Genomic DNA, 19,835 nt, shown 5'->3' with positions numbered 1-19,835 from the left:
AAATATATTTGTGGAGTTCCACAACAGTGTTTTAATATCCACCTGAAACAAGTTGTTTCAGATCACCAGACCAAAAATGTTCCCTGAAGGCAGACTTAATCAATAAATTCCCAAATGACTCAAGTTTGCTTAATGATTGGTGGCGCACCGCGTATCGACACCACATAACAACACGTTATCATTTTTGCTCGACAGGGATCGAATCCAGATCGTTGCGATCTTTTTATTAATATTAGGGCTGCAACAACGAATCGATAAAATCGATAAAAATCGATTATCAAAAGTGTTGGCAACGAATTTCATTATCGATTCGTTGTGTCGCGCGATTATTATGCCGGGCAATAAGTCGCGGAGAAAAAAAAAAAGAGCGGAGCAGAGCAACTGGCCGGCCAGCGTTTCTGAGATTGGAGTGAGACACGAGAAAAGCTGAGGTTGTGATCTTAGCAAAAATAGAAGATCTTTGACGAGTCTTGGCCAATCGGCGTCTTCATGTTCCTCAAACTTGTTTTTAATGGAAGCTACTAGTCAGCTTGCTATCACGTTAGCTAACGTGTTTGGGTTGTGTATCGTCGTTAAAGTTACGTTATGTTCCGTTACAGTTCAGTCTTGCTTGTAAAAAAACGTAATGTGATGAAACATGCCGTCACCCCCGGGTCTGGTTCAGTTCACGCTGTCACTCGTTAACGTTAAACCGGCACACCGGCGGATCTGGCTGCAGGTTTTTGTTTTTTTTACTCAAAGTAGAATGAAGCAAATCGCGTCGTTGGGCTTAGCCAACAACGTGACGTCGTGGTCATAAGAGACACAGAAATGAAAGAGTTTAAGGAAGAGGACGCTCTATATGGAGCAGTACAGCTTCCCTCTGTCCCAGTATTTCATACATATTGATAAAGCAGGGTATGCTAAATGCAGCCTCTGGAGGGATCAATTACAGTAAAAAGGGCTCACATTTGGCGGATGTAAAGCATAGATGTGTATGTTTTTAGTGTTAGTCCATTTTATTGTTTTAATTAACAGCTCAGGGATGTTCAAGGAGCAACCTGTTTGTGCACTTTCTGAAGATGTTTTGCTGTTTTTGAATAAAGGGTTGGAAATGAACGCTTTATTGATTTTTTTTTTATCCGATTCATCGAAAAAATAATTAACCGATTAATCGATTATTAAAATAATAGTTAGTTGCAGCCCTAATTAATATATTTTCTTAAATGTGTTTCTTCATACGTGGTTGTGATGCAGTGCTCACTTATACAATATGATCGCTGCAATGGAGATGAAATGTGGCTTGAAGATCTCGAGTAATATGTTTGCGAATGTGTGATGAATCTGGTGAGCGAGACAGACAACCGCTGCAGCTGTGACGTGAACACAACACGCATGCGCAGGAAACCAGTAGGTTTAACAACAGTTGGGGTGGAACACCGGCTCGCCGTAGCTCGATACGCGCTTCACAAACATCTTCCTGATTACTCGACACACGCTTCGAAGCCTCGACACGTAAGGACACGTCACTACCTAATAGAGCAAAGACCACCAACCTGCTCTTTGTATCCGGACTTCCGGGTTAAACAGCGTCCAGTAGTCTCCGTTGTCGCTCGTTCTCCTCTTTTGATCTAGAAAGTTCCTCCTCGTTCTCTGCTGTCGTTCTTTCAAACAGCATTTTGACTTTAGACATTTTCTCAACGACAGAAACGTTTCCTCCACACAAACTCCGTCACAAACCCCGTTTCCTCTCCATTAAATGGGGACGAGCTGTGTCTGTTAGCAGCATGCTAAGCTAACTTCAGTATCTTTGAAGGCTACCGGGAGATGAGTCAGAGGAACAACATCCGGGAACAAAGGTGAACATCTAGAAGTCCATTCAGAAGGTTTATCCAGACATACAGAGACTCTGCTGGATCAGTACTGAAGGAGCTACCTTCACTTTACCAACACAACAACGAGACGGTGCTGTTGCTCCTGACGGTAGCCGCCATGTTGCTAATGGAGGAACATCCGGGTCAGCTGCAGCTTGCGGGGTTACCTTCAAAATAAAAGCCTTTAGCAGCGTCTATGTGGCTTTAATGGCAGACTTGCGCGTTTTATCAAAAATAATATTTCATCATTATCATTTTCAGTTAGTGGTTGTTCACTTGGAAATTAATGCTTAAAAACTATTTCCCAACACAGATCCAACCATGGTCATGAAAAGGTTTGTAGAAATACAGAGGTCCAACAATTGAGCTTTCTATGTCTGTCAGGTGTCAGGACCCCACACCCCATTCGTACTGTGTAATTTTCTTGATCTAAATATGTGCATTTTAAATAATAAGTAACATTTCATTTAAATACAATATATAACACATGAAAGGTTATATACAAAATATATACAAATACAAGTTGTACTGTTGATATTTTTGATTGGAGTAACTTGAGGTAACTTGATGTACTTGAGGATTTCCTCCCAGATGTGTTTTTATGAAAATTAAAATGAATGGGAGCGGATGGGGAAAATCTTCAAATCCTCTTCAACTTCAAACGCTTACAGGTTCTGCATACGTTCAGCTAAAGACACCATTTCAACTTTTAAAATGTTGACAAAACCTTCAGCTATTATTCTATTATTTCAGAATTTTGATATCTTCTATAATATTTTAACTGTCAGCGTTTTCATTTCATGCTTTTTTCCGACCATTTCTGCGTTTAACATGGGTGTGTATTGCGCCGCTTAGAGTGCGTGATGTCACAGCTTGAGTGTAGTTCCCCTGGAGGATTAGTTAGATTTTCTTTTTGCTTTTTGCCATCTCCTCCACAATACTAAGTCTTTGGGCATAATTTATACATCAAAACGTAGGAAATCTTGTCTTACTTTGTAAACTATATATAGAATATATATATTCAAAACTATATATATAAACTTTGTATGTGAGAGGTGGCCTCCTTCTTCTTCCATTCCCTCCCATGTTAAATCTTCCTCAAAAATGTCTCTCTTCGACGACCGTACCTGATTTAGAAATTGCGACTAGAGACACATCGTGTAGCCTAAAGACCCACAAACAACATCGACGCGTTCGCAAGAGTCTTATCTCTCAGAAAATATTATTATTTTGGCGTCTTGCCTTTGAAGTTCTTCAAATATGAAGCTTTTTATGAAAAAAAAATGCACTGGAGTCTATGGAGATCATACAACTCAGTCTCTCCCTCATGTCACAGGTGTTTTCAGTTTGAACTAATCACCGCTTCACACTCATTGTTTTAACGTCATTGTGGGGACACACACTCATTCTTGTTTTAACACACAGACACTGCAGCTGTTGGTGGAGGAAGTGAATTTGATTGCTAGCATAAAGTTGGCTGTGTTAGACTAAGCGCGAATGGCCACGCGCATGCATGTGGTAATATGGTTGTGTGCACTCAGACTCTTGACTTTTGATCATATTTATGTAGAAAATAAATAATATATATATTTTTTCTTTTTTTTCTTAAGTCAAGGAGTTGCTGATTCTTTAGAGATCAAAGACAATAGGGGCTGGTATTCATAACGCACACACACACACACACACACACACCCACTGGGAAACTCCGTCACACAGGAGACGCTCTCTCCTGTGCGACGAAGTATCATGATAAGTGGGCGGAGTTTACCCAGCATTCAGTTTGCTGGTGTAATATTATGAATTCGAAACCCTGACTGAACATTTGTACCCTGTCAGCTAAGTAGCGGCCCCTGCGCTCTCAGCTGTTTTCTGTGAAAATTAAATGATTCTCTCTTCCAAGAGTGATATTGAACCATGGATGTGAGTGTATGACAAAGTCATACCTGCATTCCCCTTGGTCCTAAGTCCCTCCATGCAAGCTTCTCAAAATGCTACCAACCCCCCCTCTCTCTCGCTCTGTAGCCCTCTCCCTCTAACAACTCACTTATTGTCTGTCTCCCTTTCTCTCTATCCATCCCTCTCTCTCTCTTTCTCACTCTCTCCTGCTCTGTCTCTCCCCCGTCCCCTCTCGCTCCTTCTATGTCCTGTCTCTCTCCCCCTCTGTCTCTCTCTCATCCCTCCCTCTCTTTCTTTCTCTCTCTCGTTCTGTCTCTCCCCCTCTCTCTGTCCTCCCTCTGTCTGTCTGTCTCTCTTTCCCTCCTTCTCTCCCTCTCCTATGCCTCTCTTGTTCTCTACCCCTCTCTCCCTCTTTTGTCTTTCTTTCTCTCTCTTCTGTTTCACTCTCCCTCTCTCTTTCTATACCTGTCAATCACCTTTTATATCTTCTTTCTTCCGGACACATTTTGAATCTCTCCTCCTCCTCCTCCTCCATATATTCAGCTACAGAAACTGCTCAGCTATTAAAATGTTCAGCTCCTTAAGGACACAATGGCAATGACCTTTTCATATTTCTGACTTGAAATATTAAGCTTTTTATGAAAATTAAAATGAATGTGATCAGATGGAGGAAATCTTCAAATCCTCTTCAACTTCAAAAGCGTACAGGATCTGCATACCTTGAGCTACAGACACATTTTAAACGTTCAAATGTTGACAAAACCTTCAGCTATTATTCTATAATTTCATATTTTTTATTTTCAGCTATATTCAGATAAATTCAGCTATATTTTTAAATATTTAAGCTTTAAGCTTCAGCTTTTTGCATTCCAACGCATTTTCAGCAGGAAATGCATTTTCTAGTTACACTTATATTTCGTAGTTTTCATCATGTTATGTGTGCAGTGTTATGTTGTCAAGCTTATCATGTCCACTCTGTCATAGTGAAATATCAATTAATATAAAAACCTTTCAGAAATTCGAAATCTATTTGTTAAACAGTACACAGTTACCTTGCTAACTGAAGGTCCACCTCATTAAACATTAGCCAAAAATGTCAACTCTGTCATTGTCAGGTGGACATTATTTGCATAATTTTATTATCCAAATACTTTTACCATCAAATAAAATACATTGTTGAGAAAGGGACTGAAAATGTTATAATCACTATGTAACTACAATGTATGTACTCTACTTTGAATTTGTCCATGACAGGGTAGACATATTTGGCTGTTTACATGTACATTGTCTACATGCAGTTAATTTATAAAAAAAAGTGTGGGAGCTTGACCAACATGCATTTATAACAGCAGAACATCTACTGAACACATCTACTTAATACATCTACTTAATACAATGCATATGAAGTTTAATTAAGAAGCAGGAAGCAGACCTGGGTCTCAGGTGTTTAATTTTAATCTGGTAAAAGATATAAAAAGTCACAATCATCATCAGCTGCTGGTGTGAGTCTGCTTGGCTCCCCGTCTCCGAGTTGGAAAGAATTAGAACACGCGTGTAGGAGCACACGGGTAGCTACGCTGAGATACATACATACAAACCCCAAATTACACAGAGATACGAAGGTTTAGTTGTGTCCTGCTGTCAAACCGTCGAGTGTTATAGTCTCTCGCAGACATTTTGAGTCCTTTGAAAACCCTTTCCGTAAATCAGCATTAGATGCAGACTTGGCCCAAGGGAATTACCCATAATGCATTGCACTGTGCCATTAAACACGGGCTAGCCAGTAGAAGTATGGCGACGTAAAAAAAGGTCAACAAAGAGGACGGCACGTGGGTGTTCAGCCTGGTGAATTATATGTACTCAGAAACATTAAGGATTAAGGCCTTTGCAGATTAAAGTACACTGAGAGTGGGCGATATTTTAGCAATTGAAATGAATTAAATCGACCTTGTGGATGAGGAGATGGCACCGTTTTAGTTTTGAAAAAACACACTTCTCTCATTGTCGGAAAAGGAGAAAAAGGAGCTTTGAGTTTATAAGGACATGATGACGATCTGATGACATGTTAGGTCTCATTCATGCAGAACATTCATGAAAGATTCAGAAACCTTTGAGGTGCATTGATGTGTTTCCTACGCAATGAATTGTTTCCCTCACAGACTGACCGTGTGCAGAAAGCCAAAGAGACTACACAATCAAGTCTTTACCATCTTAAAATGATGGGGAGAATTTAGCTTTTTCATGTCTATGAGTTGTGACCACTTCGATCGCAAAGTTTCCTTTTGAGATGGTTTCATATGAATATTTTTATAGATAAAATGTTACATTATGAAATATCTCAAACCATCATTTCAAGTCAGATTATCTCATTGGTTTCAATATGAAAACTAGAACATTTAAGATAACCTGAAACTACCAAAATGTGGTTATTAACATGAAGCAATCAGACACAGGGCTCCTGTATACGTCACAAAATATTATTACAAACTATATCTTCTGTATGTTTTTCATGATTATCCTGCTTTATGTTGTCCTGATTCATCAGTGTTTGGTTCCCTCTGGTTTCTCAGCCTTCAGTCTGTCTTGATGAGTGATATGATGAAGCTGTGTTTTCTACTGATGCCATGACATGAAGACAGATGGATCAACTGTCATACAGCTGAATACAAACAGAAGACACAGGAACCATCAACATGTCTTTATGATGCTGGATATTTATTGCAGTAAATGTGAAAGCTTGCAGTGGTTACAGTTGATGAAGACGAGTCCAACTGCAGCTCTTCATGTTCACTCTGAACTACTAGAGTCTCACTCTGAACTACTAGAGTCTCACTCTGAACTACTAGAGTCTCACTCTGAACTACTAGAGTCTCACTCTGAACTACTAGAGTCTCACTCTGAACTACTAGAGTCTCACTCTGAACTACTAGAGTCTCACTCTGAACTACTAGAGTCTCACTTGACACACAAAGGGCTTCCACCAATAACATGATGCATCGTTCCAGAGTCCCCAGCCTGTAAAACAGAAAACAGGACAGTCATGTGATTAATGAGATTTCAGGGTTGGTGGTACTGAAATGTCTTATTGTCATGTTGTCTTTACACAGTGTGAACTTGCTATGAATGTGTGTACTTACTGCATTATACTATATTAATGTATGCTCCTGATATGCCTCGTCCTTCACTTAAACCCTCTCTTCATGTTGAGGAAACCCAGGACTCTGAATATATTCATGTATTGTGTGAAACAGTTGTGTTAACGTCTGTATGAAGTCAACAACTGACTGTCAAATCAAATGAAGTTCAATTAAATAATATCTCAACAATATTGATAGTCAGTTTTCAAATTGAATTAGATGAATCATAAAATAAAATGATCTTGTTTCAAGTAAAATATGGGATGTATTTATGAATGAATGAAAGAGTGAAAGAACAGAATGATTTTGAAAATAGTGACTTAAAATAAAGTAATTCATCATAGAAAAATGAATTTTACTGAATTCACTGAAAACACATTATATTGATCTCATATTCTAAAAAGGGACTTTATCTGTGGTTATTAAACCACTTGTTTCAGCTCTATTCCTCTCTGTTTACATCATTATTGGACAGTAAATGAATGTGTTAGCATTCTGATCATATTGAGCTCTCAGGTTTATTTCCTGTACTTCATCTCAGATGTGAGTGGGTACGTTTGATCAAAGGTTCTGTGCTTTGTCTCGTAGTGGAGCTTCACATTGCTGCTTTTAATAATCATCTCGGTCTCTGAACATATGAGACGTCACGAGGCAGGAAGTTGATCAGAATACATATTTGGTTTTCTGAGTAGCGTCACGTGAGATGATTTACATGCATGTAGTTGGTGGTGTGTTTCTTGGACCGCTGAACGAGTGCCCTGAAGGCTGGACAAGCTGAAATAGAAGCTCTTCATCAAAATGTAATAATCAATGATCTCTGGGTTCAGGGTTCAGATACAACGCGTCTAGGACCGGATCCGGACCACGGTCCTCCTATTAGTGACCCCTGCTTTGTTGCAGACATACAGACATTACATACTCCGGTGTCAGAGAGGTGTATACAGGATGGACTTCCCAATCTGACACAGTATTTTAAATCAGTGTGACATGAAGAGGTTCAGTGAGGTTTAAATGCAGCACCTTCCTTCATGCTCATCTGGACTGTTTTCTTGAGCTACTTTAATAATCATCCACCAGGGGTCATGAAAGTGTCTTTTCTTGAGGTTCAGAAGTCTACGTTCATCTCTATTAAGTTATAACCTCTCCTCCTGAGTCTTTAGTTCACTTACCCCCGTAGTTCATCTCAACGCAATACTCATTCGCCCAAGAGTTGTCCGGTTGGCCACGATACCAATGGGAGTAGTCGTGTTTAGTCCCATCGGTCCAAACAAATCCTTTGCTTGACTGAAAACAAAAAACAAACAATGGATGACCTGAGGATGACCACTGTACTATATTCATATTCATATTGTAATTATTACATTGTAGGAGTCAAATCTGAATCTGCAACATAACATTAACATGTGTCAGCAGGTTAATGCAGTACTACAACATGGTACTCTGAGGTAGAAGTACACAGTAAGTAGTATTCAGCTCAGTTTGGATGTCTCTATTTTATTTTGGTGGACAATTCATGAGAGTAGTAACATAATTCAATAACACATGTTTACCTCTGTGATTTCATTGTAAACACATTAGAGGCACAAACTGAACAGAAACATTCACTTCTTACCCGATGCATTCCGATCCAGTATTGAAGTCTTGTAGTCGTAGCCCTGTACATGGCACATTCCAGTTGACACAGCTCAGCAAGGCTGTGGATTGATATCAGCTCTCCATTACGGGAGATCTTACAGTGTTTCTGTAATCAAAAGAGATAATGAGGATTATTCTTCATCCTCATTCCCTGATTTGAACTTTCTTCTCCTGACCTGAAGTCATGAAGGCTGTTCAGTTCCCTTCTGCTCTGAGGAGAATTCACAAGATCACCCTCAACAATATAAAGATGACTTCAATTCATTTTGACTGCTCATTTTTCTCATCATTTAATTTTCCTGTTTCCCATTTCAATTTAAATGTTTGAATTCAAGCTTGTAATGACATTTTTTTTGGGATTCATTATGATGAAGATTTTCTATTATTTTCAAAATGCCAAAAGTATAAAAATTCATTTGTCAATTTTTGCTCTGGGTAAATGACCCTCCATAGCTGTACCTGCTTTATTAAAACACTTGATTATACTTGAGAGTAAATGGACTTCTCCTTTCTATAAATACAGCTTCCACAGCAAGTGATGAGACTGTGTGAACAGGAAGAGGTCAAATGTACTGTCTGTAGTCTGGTGTGTGTTTGTTTTTATTACCCTCGCTCTTTCATTGGTCAAATGTGACTTGTGGAACACCTTCACACAGCGGTCATTACCGAACTGGACCCAGTTAGCATCAATTCTACATGGTTTGGCCGGATATTTGGTCCGACACATTTCTCCAGGATTCCCTGTTTCACAGAAAAAAAGAAGTGCTGTTAGTTTAGTGTTCCTGGTGTCTGTGTAGAAAGTGATTTAGTGACAGTTTGGTTCTTACATTCTGCAGAGGCTGACATGGACATCAGCACCACCAGAAGAAGGACGGCAGTCACCACAACAGGACGCATGGCTCAGGATTCACTGACTCTCAGAACTCTACAACTGGAATATCACCTGGAAATGCCGCACCGTTCAACCCCATTACAACAAGACACTTCAGTTATTACCAGTTTTCTAACCCACAGATCAGATTAAAGTTATTTCTGTTCTCTAAAACCTCCACCAAGAGACAAAGAGGACTCACCTCAAGTGTCTTCTCCCTCGTTGCATCTCATACTGAAGGTCTGTTTAAATACCTTTCACAGCCATGCCTGAGGGTCTGAATGTTAAAACATGAACTACTTCAATAACACGCCTGTTTAACTTCCACGTCATCCCAGAAGTAGGATCCACCTCTATTCAGTTACAACATTATAATACGAAGCATCCATGAACAAACAAAGCACTTCTTCAATACTAGGTTGAGTGTTGGCCAGTTCATGAGTTGCAGCTCTATGAATGTTTTCTAAATGTTGATATGTGGAACGGCCTGTATAGGACTCACTAAAAGAGTTCTCAAAGTCCATATTTTGCAAAATATATTCACCAGCTGGACACTATGGTCCCCACAGCCCACCCTCATTATAGTTCTTATCATTATAGCTCATCTTGATGCAGGATGCAGGGGTTCTATTGCTGTACTCCAGGGGCCACATTCACTAACTACTGGGGTTTGTTTGCATCCAATTCTATCAGTTTCCCTCAGAGAAAGTCACACATATTATTTGAAAGAATGTATTTCTATGTTTCAAGTGATAATTCAACTTGAACTTTGATGGAACTGACAGCAGGTTGGTGAGTGTGTGTGTCCTTGTATGAATTGCATTGTGGGGTCAAAGATCTTTACACAATGTCCATTATTCAATATTAGGGTTAAAACTTGACTTTTTAGGGTTCAGTACATTCCTGTCTACAGTTTGTGATCGCTCTAATAATATTAATGTATTCATGATCAGCACCCCAAAACGAAGGGTAACTTCCTTGCGTGGAAGATGAATGTGATCAAACATCCACTGGGCATTGCCAGAGCTCAGGGAGGAACCGGTTGACAAAAACCTTTTAGCTCATAGCATGGTGGTCGTCCGTAGTGGGTTTGGATCACGTGTCCGCACCACCAAACAGGAACGCAGGCTTGAATTAGTCCATCATATGAGCTTCAATGTAAGTTAATGCCACCAATGAAAGCACAAATATTCAGAGGACTGAAGTGTGCAGACATTATTAGCAAATGTCTGTATGGATGGTAAAATATTAAATACATTTAAAATATATCTGTCAGTCACAACCTGGCTCAAGATTGGACCGCATGGAGAGACCCCACATGTGGTCTGGGTTTGTTTTAGTCAACTGACCAATAAATAAAGCTAAAAGCCCAAAAGGTGAAAGTCAGGAGACAGAAAGATCCCAGAGTCAGTCCAGGTGAGCGGACCAGCTGACTCCACCCTCCAACCCCATGCAGGTAGAGGACAAAGAGTCGTGTTCAGAGGAGCTGATACTGTTTCAAACTGCTGAACGCCCATTATTAGTATTCATTTCTTCATCTAAGGATGATTCAAGTTCATCATGTAGATCTCTGTTTGCTGTGAAAGCCCTTCAGGGTGAGGAGTAGTCCTGCAGAAAACTAGTTTAATGATAAAAGCAAACAGAAAGATCAACTGTCTATTCTAATGAGTAAAGTACAACACGGTGCTGCTGTGTTTAATAAGAAGGTTTTATTCTTCTTTTTTTACCATCCAACTGCCAACAATGATGAGCAACTGGTGCCACTCAGCAGTCCATGTGATGTCAAGCTGACATCAGCTGACCATCACTGTACAGACAATGACAGACATGTTGACTTCCCATAAGTCAGCAGGTTCCTGTCTGCAGTTTGTGATCGCTCTAATAATATTAATGTATTCATGATCCGCCTCACAAAACGAAGGGTAACTTCCTTGCGTGGAAGATGAATGTGATCAAACATCCACGCGGCATTGCCAGAGCACAGGGAGGAACCGGTTGACTTCAGGTCTTTTTTATTGATGTTGGCAGAGCAGACAGTCTTTAGAGAAACACGGTGGTGAAACAGGACAGAAAGAAAGAGCCTGATCTCACAGAAATATGTGAGAAGACGAAACCCTCTTAGCTCATAACATGGTGGTCGTCCGTAGTGGGTTTGGATCACGTGTCCGCACCACCAAACAGGAACGCAGGCTTGAATTAGTGCATCATATGAGCTTCAATGTAAGTTAATGCCACCAATGAAAGCACAAATATTCAGTGTGCAGACATTATAAGTAAATGTGTGTATGGATGGTAAAATATTAAATACATTAGAGCAGTGATTCTCAACTGATGGGTGGTGACCCATAAGTGGGTTGCAGACCTGTTTTCAGTGGGTCGCAGATCCATGCCTGGGAGGAAAAAAATTGTAAGAAAAAGTCCTCTGCTTTTATTTTGAAGCGGATGTTTTATTTTGAAGGGGAGTTCCGTCTATTCACAGTCCTTAATGCTGCGTTCACACCTCGCTTTACTTCCGTGAGTTTTCCTCACCGTCCATTTGTGATCTGCGGAGGGGAGGAGGGGCTTATCGCCATGGAAACATCCACCATGGAAGAAATAACCACTATTTCTGCTTTGTACTTGTTGTGGAAGTCCCAAACATGTCAGAACATCATCCTTGCGTCTTGGTTGATAATATTCTCCTGAATGAGGCAAACTTTTTCAAGTTGCGCCATTCGCGTCATTCACGCCGCCCGGAGGAAATGCTTGTTACTCACATCCATGTGCACTGACTCTGCATTAATGTACTCGCAACTCCAGACTCTGAGACTCTTGTCAGTTAATGTTGTAAACTTGAATCTTTTTTTAATTGCACTTTTTAGTTAATTTATTTTGAGTTTGTGGTTAAAGCTGCTTCTGGAGACACTGAATGTTTCCATCGTGCATCATTGGTCATAGACTCAGTGAGTGAGTATTCTCAGCTAAAGTTACATAAGTTTAGTCTTTTTGAAACTGCTTCTCAGTAGTTGGACTTTTTTATTTCATGTGTGTGCATGAAAGCTGTTGAGTGTTTAAAAAAGGCTGAAGTTACTGAATTTGTATGTGTGTTGTATTATTATATATTTGACATATTACCATGGACATTTTGGTTTTTAAACGACTATAAAAGAGTATTACACGGACTACTAGTCTGTTCTAACACTCCTGCTTCGAGCAGAGCGGAAATGGTTTCTCTTATGCCCGATGTCAGTTCTTGAGATATTGTCGTTCGTGCTGTATAACTCAGTGGCGGGCCGTGCATTTCCTCCCTACGCCTTCAATGCCGTCTCTACACATGAAAACACATGAAGCTCTGGCGTAAGTTCAGACAGGAAGACCATCCCCTCACGCTATCGGCTCGTCTGCCTCTCACTCGTACTGTCCCTCACCAGCAGCACACCCAGGTGGCGTAGCTCTTACTGCGAACATCACAACTCTATACCGGAGATCACCGTCAGAAGAGTTCGACTCTAATGCCGTGTTCACACCGCTCTTACCGCTTCAGTTTGGTCGCGCGAGTGAAACGAGGGTGTTCACACCAAACGCCACAAAGACAAATCGCGCCGCCACAAGGGGGGCGTGGCTTATCGCTGTCGGGTCTCTCCGTGAAAAAGAGCTTTCATTTCCGGTATCGACTATGGAATAAATAACCACTAGTTCTGCTTTATACTTGTTGTGGAAGTCCCAAACATGTCAGAACACCAAACGCCCTCGTGTTTGGGTTCATAACATCATCCGTAGCCGCACACAGCTCGGTGAATTTCACCAACTCCTCCAGGAACTGCGTCTGGCTTATCTCCGTAAAACGGATACCGATTCCTTCATCCACCATGGAAATAACCACTAGTTCTGCTTTATACTTGTTGTGTAAACTCCACATACGTGGGAACATCAAACTCTATGGTGTCTGGGTTCATAATATTATCCGTAGTCCCACAACATTGTCTGAATGAAGCCGCTACCAGCGCTACTTCTGGCGGAGCAGCAACAAGAAGGCAAGACGGCGGTGGTGACGGGCGGAGCTTCTCAACGCTGATTGGCTGACACAACTATGAGTTGGGAAATTTCAACTCTTGATGCGTCGCGTCCTTCGCTCAGTGTAAACACAGCATAACAGCTGTTAAGAGGTGCGCACACCGGCCGCGGCATGCGCCCTAGAAAGTGTCCCAGGAGTTACTGTCAGACACTCAATACACGGCGCGTTCATACAGCAGACGCCACTCCACGCCAAAACACGCAAAAAACTGAGCTCCGCCCTATTGACACACTGACCAATCACAGCGCATAATAATGGTCACGCTGGGCCACTGACCAGACGTCCAAGCCACCTCGATGGCGCTGCACGTCAAACAATCCGCCCAGCTTGTCAAACTAAAGATTGGATTTGTTGAAGTCCATGACAATCAAGCACAACGTCCACTCTCTGTGTACTTTAATCTGCTAAGGCTTAAACTGCTTTGCTGACAGTCTCACTCTGAACTACTAGAGTGTCACTCTGAACTACTAGTCTCACTTGACACACAAAGGGCCTCTTGCTATGACACTTCTCATCGTTCCAGTGCCCCCACTAACACAAACAGAAACACAAACAGAAAACAGGACAGTCATGTGATTAATGGGATTTCAGGGTTGGTGGTACTGAAGTGTCTTATTGTCATGTTGTCTTTACACAGTGTGAACTTGCTGAATATATTCATGTATTGTGTGAAACAGTTGTGTTAACGTCTGTATGAAGTCAACATCGCCAGACATCGCCATTCTACCTTTCCTCAGGTAAGTCCCCTGCAGTTAGCATGGCATTTAGTTTTTACAACATTTTCCTGTTGGGAAGAGCCAAAATAAAATGATATTATATTCTGCTATTTAAATTATGATTTAACATTTTTTTATTCCATATGGAACATGTTATGAAACTAGACCTCTACCAGCATGTCACTGGTTTTATATTACTTCTTGCATTTGTCTAGCTATCCAGACGTGCATGTTTGTGTCTGATTAGATCATTTTGTGTAAAACTCTTTGCATAGTAGATTGTTACTAACTCATGTTAATGTGTCTACTCAAGAGTTCCCCAGAACTGCCCACGGTCATACAAGCTGATGTCCTTTGATCCTGATGGCGACAAAGTTCAATGCGGAAATGGAAATATCTTAAATTTGGAGTGTGGCTCGTGTCACCCACCTCCAGGCTTTGCCTTAGATCAGGTTAGTTGAAATATCTATTTCCTAATACATTGTAATACCTCACTTAACCTTAAAATGTTCACATTCTCAGGGCTCTTGCACACTACACTACCAAAACTCCACAGCAGACCCCAGTGTTTTTTTTATTTGAGTTGATGGTGGAGGACTTCCTGCAAAGGCCCATCACTCTGGCCTACACTGATGGATCCCAATCTGCCAGGGCCCCACTGGTTATGAGGCATAGAAGAGAAGCCACAGTTTGGCCCGGTTGGAGCACTACAACTGCCCCAACTACAACATCCCGGTGGTACATTACTTCGTGGTGGCCCATCACAACTGCCGCACAAAAAAACACCACATCACACCCAACAACTACCGCAGCACCAACAACCACCATCGCAGCACCAACAACCACCACCGCAGGACCAAGAACCGCAGCACCAACAACAACCACCGTAGCACCAACAACCACCACCGCAGGACCAAGAACCGCAGCACCAACAACCACCAACACAGCACCAACAACAACCACCGCAGCACCAACCACCGCAGCACCAACAACAACCACCATAGCACCACCAACAACCGTAGCACCAACAACAACCGTAGCACCAACAACCACCACCACAGGACCAAGAACCGCAGCACCAACAACAACCACCGCAGCACCAACAACAACCACCATAGCACCACCAACAACCGTAGCACCAACAACAACTGTAGCACCACCAACAACCACCACCGCAGCACCGACAACCACCAACACAGCACCAACAACAACCACCGCAGCACCAACAACTGCAGCACCAACAACAACCACCGCAGCACCAACAACAACCTCACCGTACTCTAGCACCCCCCTGCATGCCAACACTCCTCCCCTCAGTACATTGCCATTGCAATTCTCCTTTCTTGGTGAGTTATTTTTGTTGTGTGACAACATTTTCTATGAGTCAATCCACAAAAACTAAACAAAAAACTGTTGCTGCAGTGCCTTCACTGTGATGAGACTTTCCTTCATGTTGCAGCTCTGGCAACAATGTAGTGAGATGTTACACACGACAGAAGCCATTGTTTTAGTGATCTTAAAGTCCCTGAGAAAAGTTTGACTAGAAACTAGCTTTAGATTTTCTACATTTTATTTATTCAGCAAACCATTGCCTGTCAAATTCGTTTCCTACAATGAATGCGTCTGTCCTGTTAAAAACATGTCTCTTTAAAACATCAACTTTTCATGAACAGCCATAGCCAACCGGAAAATTAGTCTTTGATGAAAATGAGTGACACTTTTTTGATCCACAGTCAGCAGCAAAGTGTCAGTTTTAAGTATTATTTACTTATTGCACTTTGGAATGTAAAGTAATCTTCTATTTTTAACTCCAGTGGACCCACCTGCTCCCTTGTGTGAGGAGGGACTCTACTTGCCAAAGTTTGTGTACCCAACACCTTTAAATGGAGCCCGGATCCAAGCAGAGGTCAACAAAGAAGTGGAGATCACAGTCAAAGCACAAACGTCACACGCAACGTGAGTGAGACCCAACGTGATCAGTGTTGCCTCGAGGCGCGTAAGATAACAGCAGCCATATGGAGTCAATACATCTCTGGTTTCCTTCTTTTGTTTTCACACAGAATACATGATAGTATCATCAGTGGCCCACTGAATATCACCAAGCAAAGGAACACACATGGGGAGTTCGTCATCAGCTGGACGCCTATCGAAGATGACCTGGGAGATTTTTTCTCGGTTTGCTTTGCTGTTGAATCGATGACCGGGTAAGCTTTGGGCTCCTTATGAGGGAATGTGTGTGTGTGTGTATGTGCCATGATTTGACTTTGTAACACACTCTTTCAGGTCTGCTGTAACCGCTACCACACAGCATCACCATCACAACAACTGTAGCGTGAATGGTGGTCTTGCCAGGGAAAGAGGAGGGTTAGGGGGGAGAGTAGGAAAGGCAAGACCTCGCACCTAACTCGGTGGCACTCCGTCGGCTAATTATCCTAGTGATCCCGGAGGAAATAACAATCCTCATCCGATATTGGCATAACGCCTTCAGTCTTTTATCTCACCCCCTGCTAAATTGTTTGGTTTTTGTGTTATTTTCAAAATAAGTTATAGGTTTTGTCGAGGGTGTTTTACAGCTTGCGCTCTAGGTCCCCTGCGGTAGGCTGTAACTCCCAACCCTAATCAAGCGAGTACGTATATCGTCTATACCTTCTCTCTACCTATTTTGACACCATCTCATCATTATGACAAACACTGCAAAAGTCTTCACCCAAAGACACTTACCTATAGTCTCTTTGGTAGATTCAGTCGTCACTTCTGTATCTCACGGTGGATGAACTGGGAAAGAGGGTTTAAATTGTTTTAAAGAACCAGAACCTTTGGTTTGGTTTCAGTCCCTTACGAATGGTTAGGCCGAGTTTTTATTCAAAGTTTATCTTACATACAAAAAATTAAATTCAATCAAACAGTTTAAAAGTCACAAGTAACTAAGATAAAGGGTTAAGTTTTTAGAGCTGGTGAGTGAACACCTCTTCTCTCTTGTCTACTCCTGCACAGAATTGCCAGGCACCCCCCAAAAACATGCATTCCTACCCCCTCTTTTATACACCAGAATACATAAGTCATCCTGTCACCAGAGTTGGACAGAGGAGGTTTCACTACCTTATTTGGTAATACTGCCAACAACAAAGGAGAGAACATTTAACACATCTCATTCAAAAAGAGTATATAACATAGCAATTTATAGTGTCCTATGAATTTTATGTGGTCTAATCACAAACTAAAACCAAACAGTATATATATATATATATATATATATATATATACACACACAAATGGTTATATAGAAAAAGAAAATGATTATACGGTTATAATAGTTAGACCTTTTTACTTTCATATTTTTCCGTCGGACACTCAACACAACGTCTTCACAGTAAGTAACACTTCTCTGTTTGGTGTTTTTTTCTTTAGCAACAAGGTAGAGGTTAAGAACAATTAAGAATGATTCAACCAATTAAGAACATAAATAATTTAAATAATTCACATGTCATTAAAAATTTGAGAAGGAAATGTGCATTAAAAGTTAGAAAACCCAATACTTGATAGACTCTGGATTTTCAAACTTAATCTCAAATCTTGAAATGAAATATATTTCATTCATGAACACAAGAGATCAAACATCAACATGAAGTCTTATCTTAAAGGTGCAAAATATGACATTGTTGCACAAGCCTTTTAGTTTGCACTGTTATCTCTGCTAACGCTGGTTAAAGTTACCTACCTAACAAACTCACTTTTATCAGTTTGATCGTAGCTCGGAGACAACAACAGCAGTAATAATGCAACAGTCATATCAGCCTAACTGAAACAGGAATTCAATCAGTGTTCATCAATGCTCCTCAGGTCTGGCATCTATCAGTCCGAGATGAGGTGTGTTCTGGTAGAAGTCCGAAAGAAGCAAAGTGAGTCTACTTTAATGTTTTATTTTATAACTACGGCTGTAATGGTGTATATTTTCACCAATTACTAAATGCTAAATACGGAGTTAAAGGGCCAAATATATTGAATAAATATGTCTGCAAGACATGTACTTCTATAAAAGTCAGGATGCCTCCTGGATGCCTCCCATTAGAGGTTTTTCAGGCACGTCCAACTGGTAGGAGACCCCGGGGAAGACCAAGGACACGCTGGAGGGATTATATCTCCCGGCTGGCCTTGGAACGTCTCGGGGTCCCCCAGAATGAGCTGGAAAGTGTTGCGGGTGTGAGGGAAGCCTGGGTCGGCCCGACCCCGGATAAGCAGCTGATAATGGATGGATGGATATGTTTGAAATATTTAAAATCCTGAATTGTTTACATCAAGGTTCACTAGCTTACAGTCTTCTTCTTCCCAGTGTTTGCTGAATTTCTTGATGGCATAACTGCCACCTGTAAATAAGTGGCATACCATTGGTTTAATGTGTATTTTGAACAATCTCTTCCTCTAGTTAATTCCAATGTGATCTGCACCGAGTCCACAATGACCGTACATGTTGAGAAAGCTTCATTCTCTGGACTCCATGAGGACCATTTGCGGCTCAACGACGACACCAACATCGCCTGCAGGCTGCAGTCCAACAGCACTCACATCTTCGCTGTCATCCCCCTCAACAGTTGTGGCACTGAGATCGAGGTAACGCAGGGTTTTGTTACCGGCTGTGCTCTTCTCTCGGTTATCGGCGTTGCCTTTATCTGGCAGTATGAGGACTGACTACATAACCTTTTCCTCTGCAGGAAGACGATGACAACCTGAGGTTCAAGAATGAAATCACCACGTTTGACAACGCAACCGACGTGATCACCAGGAAACACCTGCTGGAGGTGCAGTTCTACTGCAAGTACCACAAACATGGAAACGTGACGCTGGGCTTCACAGCACACAGGAAAAAGGTCACAGTGTGGGACCCGGGGCTTCGGCACGTTCACCTACCAGTTTGAGTTCTATCCCAATAACCAGTACCAAACCATGGTGGATCCAAATTCATACCCGCTGGTGTATGAATTAGGGAACCGGATCTACATGCAGATAGAGGCCACGTCCTCCATCAACAACACCGTGCTGTTTGTGGAGTCCTGCAGAGCTACACCATATGACAACAAAAACTACCAGCAAACCTACTCCATCATTGAGAACGGGTAGGCATGAGGACACCACCTAGTGGCAATAGAGGACATGACAGTATTTGTAAAGAGTGGTGGTTTTCTTTCCTGTGAGAGGTTTGTCACTAACTTCCCCGTAAGGTGTGGATGACAGATGATGAATTTGTAGACGGTGGAGTCATAGATGGAAATGAAGTGTCTGAAAACAAAACTAGAAAAAGGTGGCACATAACATGGAACACATGAACACACAGGAACAAAGATAATCCGACAGGAGACAAGGGAAGGTGGGGGAGTATATATAGGAGAGGGGAAACACAGGTGAAGGGAATGACAATCAGGGGACACCCATGTGAGTGGCTGAGGGCAGGTGAAGGGAATGACACAATCAGGAGACACACACACACACACACACAAACAATTAACCGGGTGTTACAGAAATATGACCTTGTCAGTAGTATATAATGTATACTTATGCGCGTAACACCCTCGTGCACGCGTGCACATTTTTAAAAAATATGCAAATTTTTTTTTTTTTTTCTGAATTTTTTTTGGGTATTTATGTCCTATAGTAGTGTTCTATTATCATTTTAAGCTC

At 41.4% G+C, this 19,835-nt stretch overlaps 1 protein-coding gene and 1 pseudogene across 2 annotated transcripts; one reads left to right on the top strand and one right to left on the bottom strand.

Moving 5' to 3' along the window:
- Window positions 1-6,443: 6,443 nt before the first annotated feature.
- Window positions 6,444-9,625, bottom strand: LOC306747971 (C-type isolectin Sp-CL4-like). Its single transcript, XM_079231079.1, has 6 exons — window positions 9,595-9,625; window positions 9,349-9,464; window positions 9,129-9,262; window positions 8,499-8,627; window positions 8,056-8,170; window positions 6,444-6,764 (listed from the first exon to the last, which is right to left on the bottom strand). Exons 2-6 carry the CDS (start codon window positions 9,416-9,418, stop codon window positions 6,697-6,699), a joined length of 516 nt encoding a protein of 171 aa, XP_079087205.1. The 5' UTR covers window positions 9,419-9,464; window positions 9,595-9,625; the 3' UTR covers window positions 6,444-6,696.
- An 8,399-nt stretch (window positions 9,626-18,024) lies between these two features.
- Window positions 18,025-19,277, top strand: LOC306747441 (ZP domain-containing protein-like; annotated as a pseudogene). The gene is made up of 3 exons: window positions 18,025-18,061; window positions 18,586-18,770; window positions 18,872-19,277. The product of its transcript is annotated as a ZP domain-containing protein-like (transcript).
- Window positions 19,278-19,835: the final 558 nt, after the last annotated feature.

This window comes from Taurulus bubalis, assembly GCF_910589615.1.
Source record: "Taurulus bubalis genome assembly, chromosome: 15".
Lineage (NCBI taxonomy): Eukaryota > Metazoa > Chordata > Actinopteri > Perciformes > Cottidae > Taurulus > Taurulus bubalis.
Note: the sequence above shows the minus strand (reverse complement) of the source record. Positions and strands in the feature narration are given on the sequence as shown.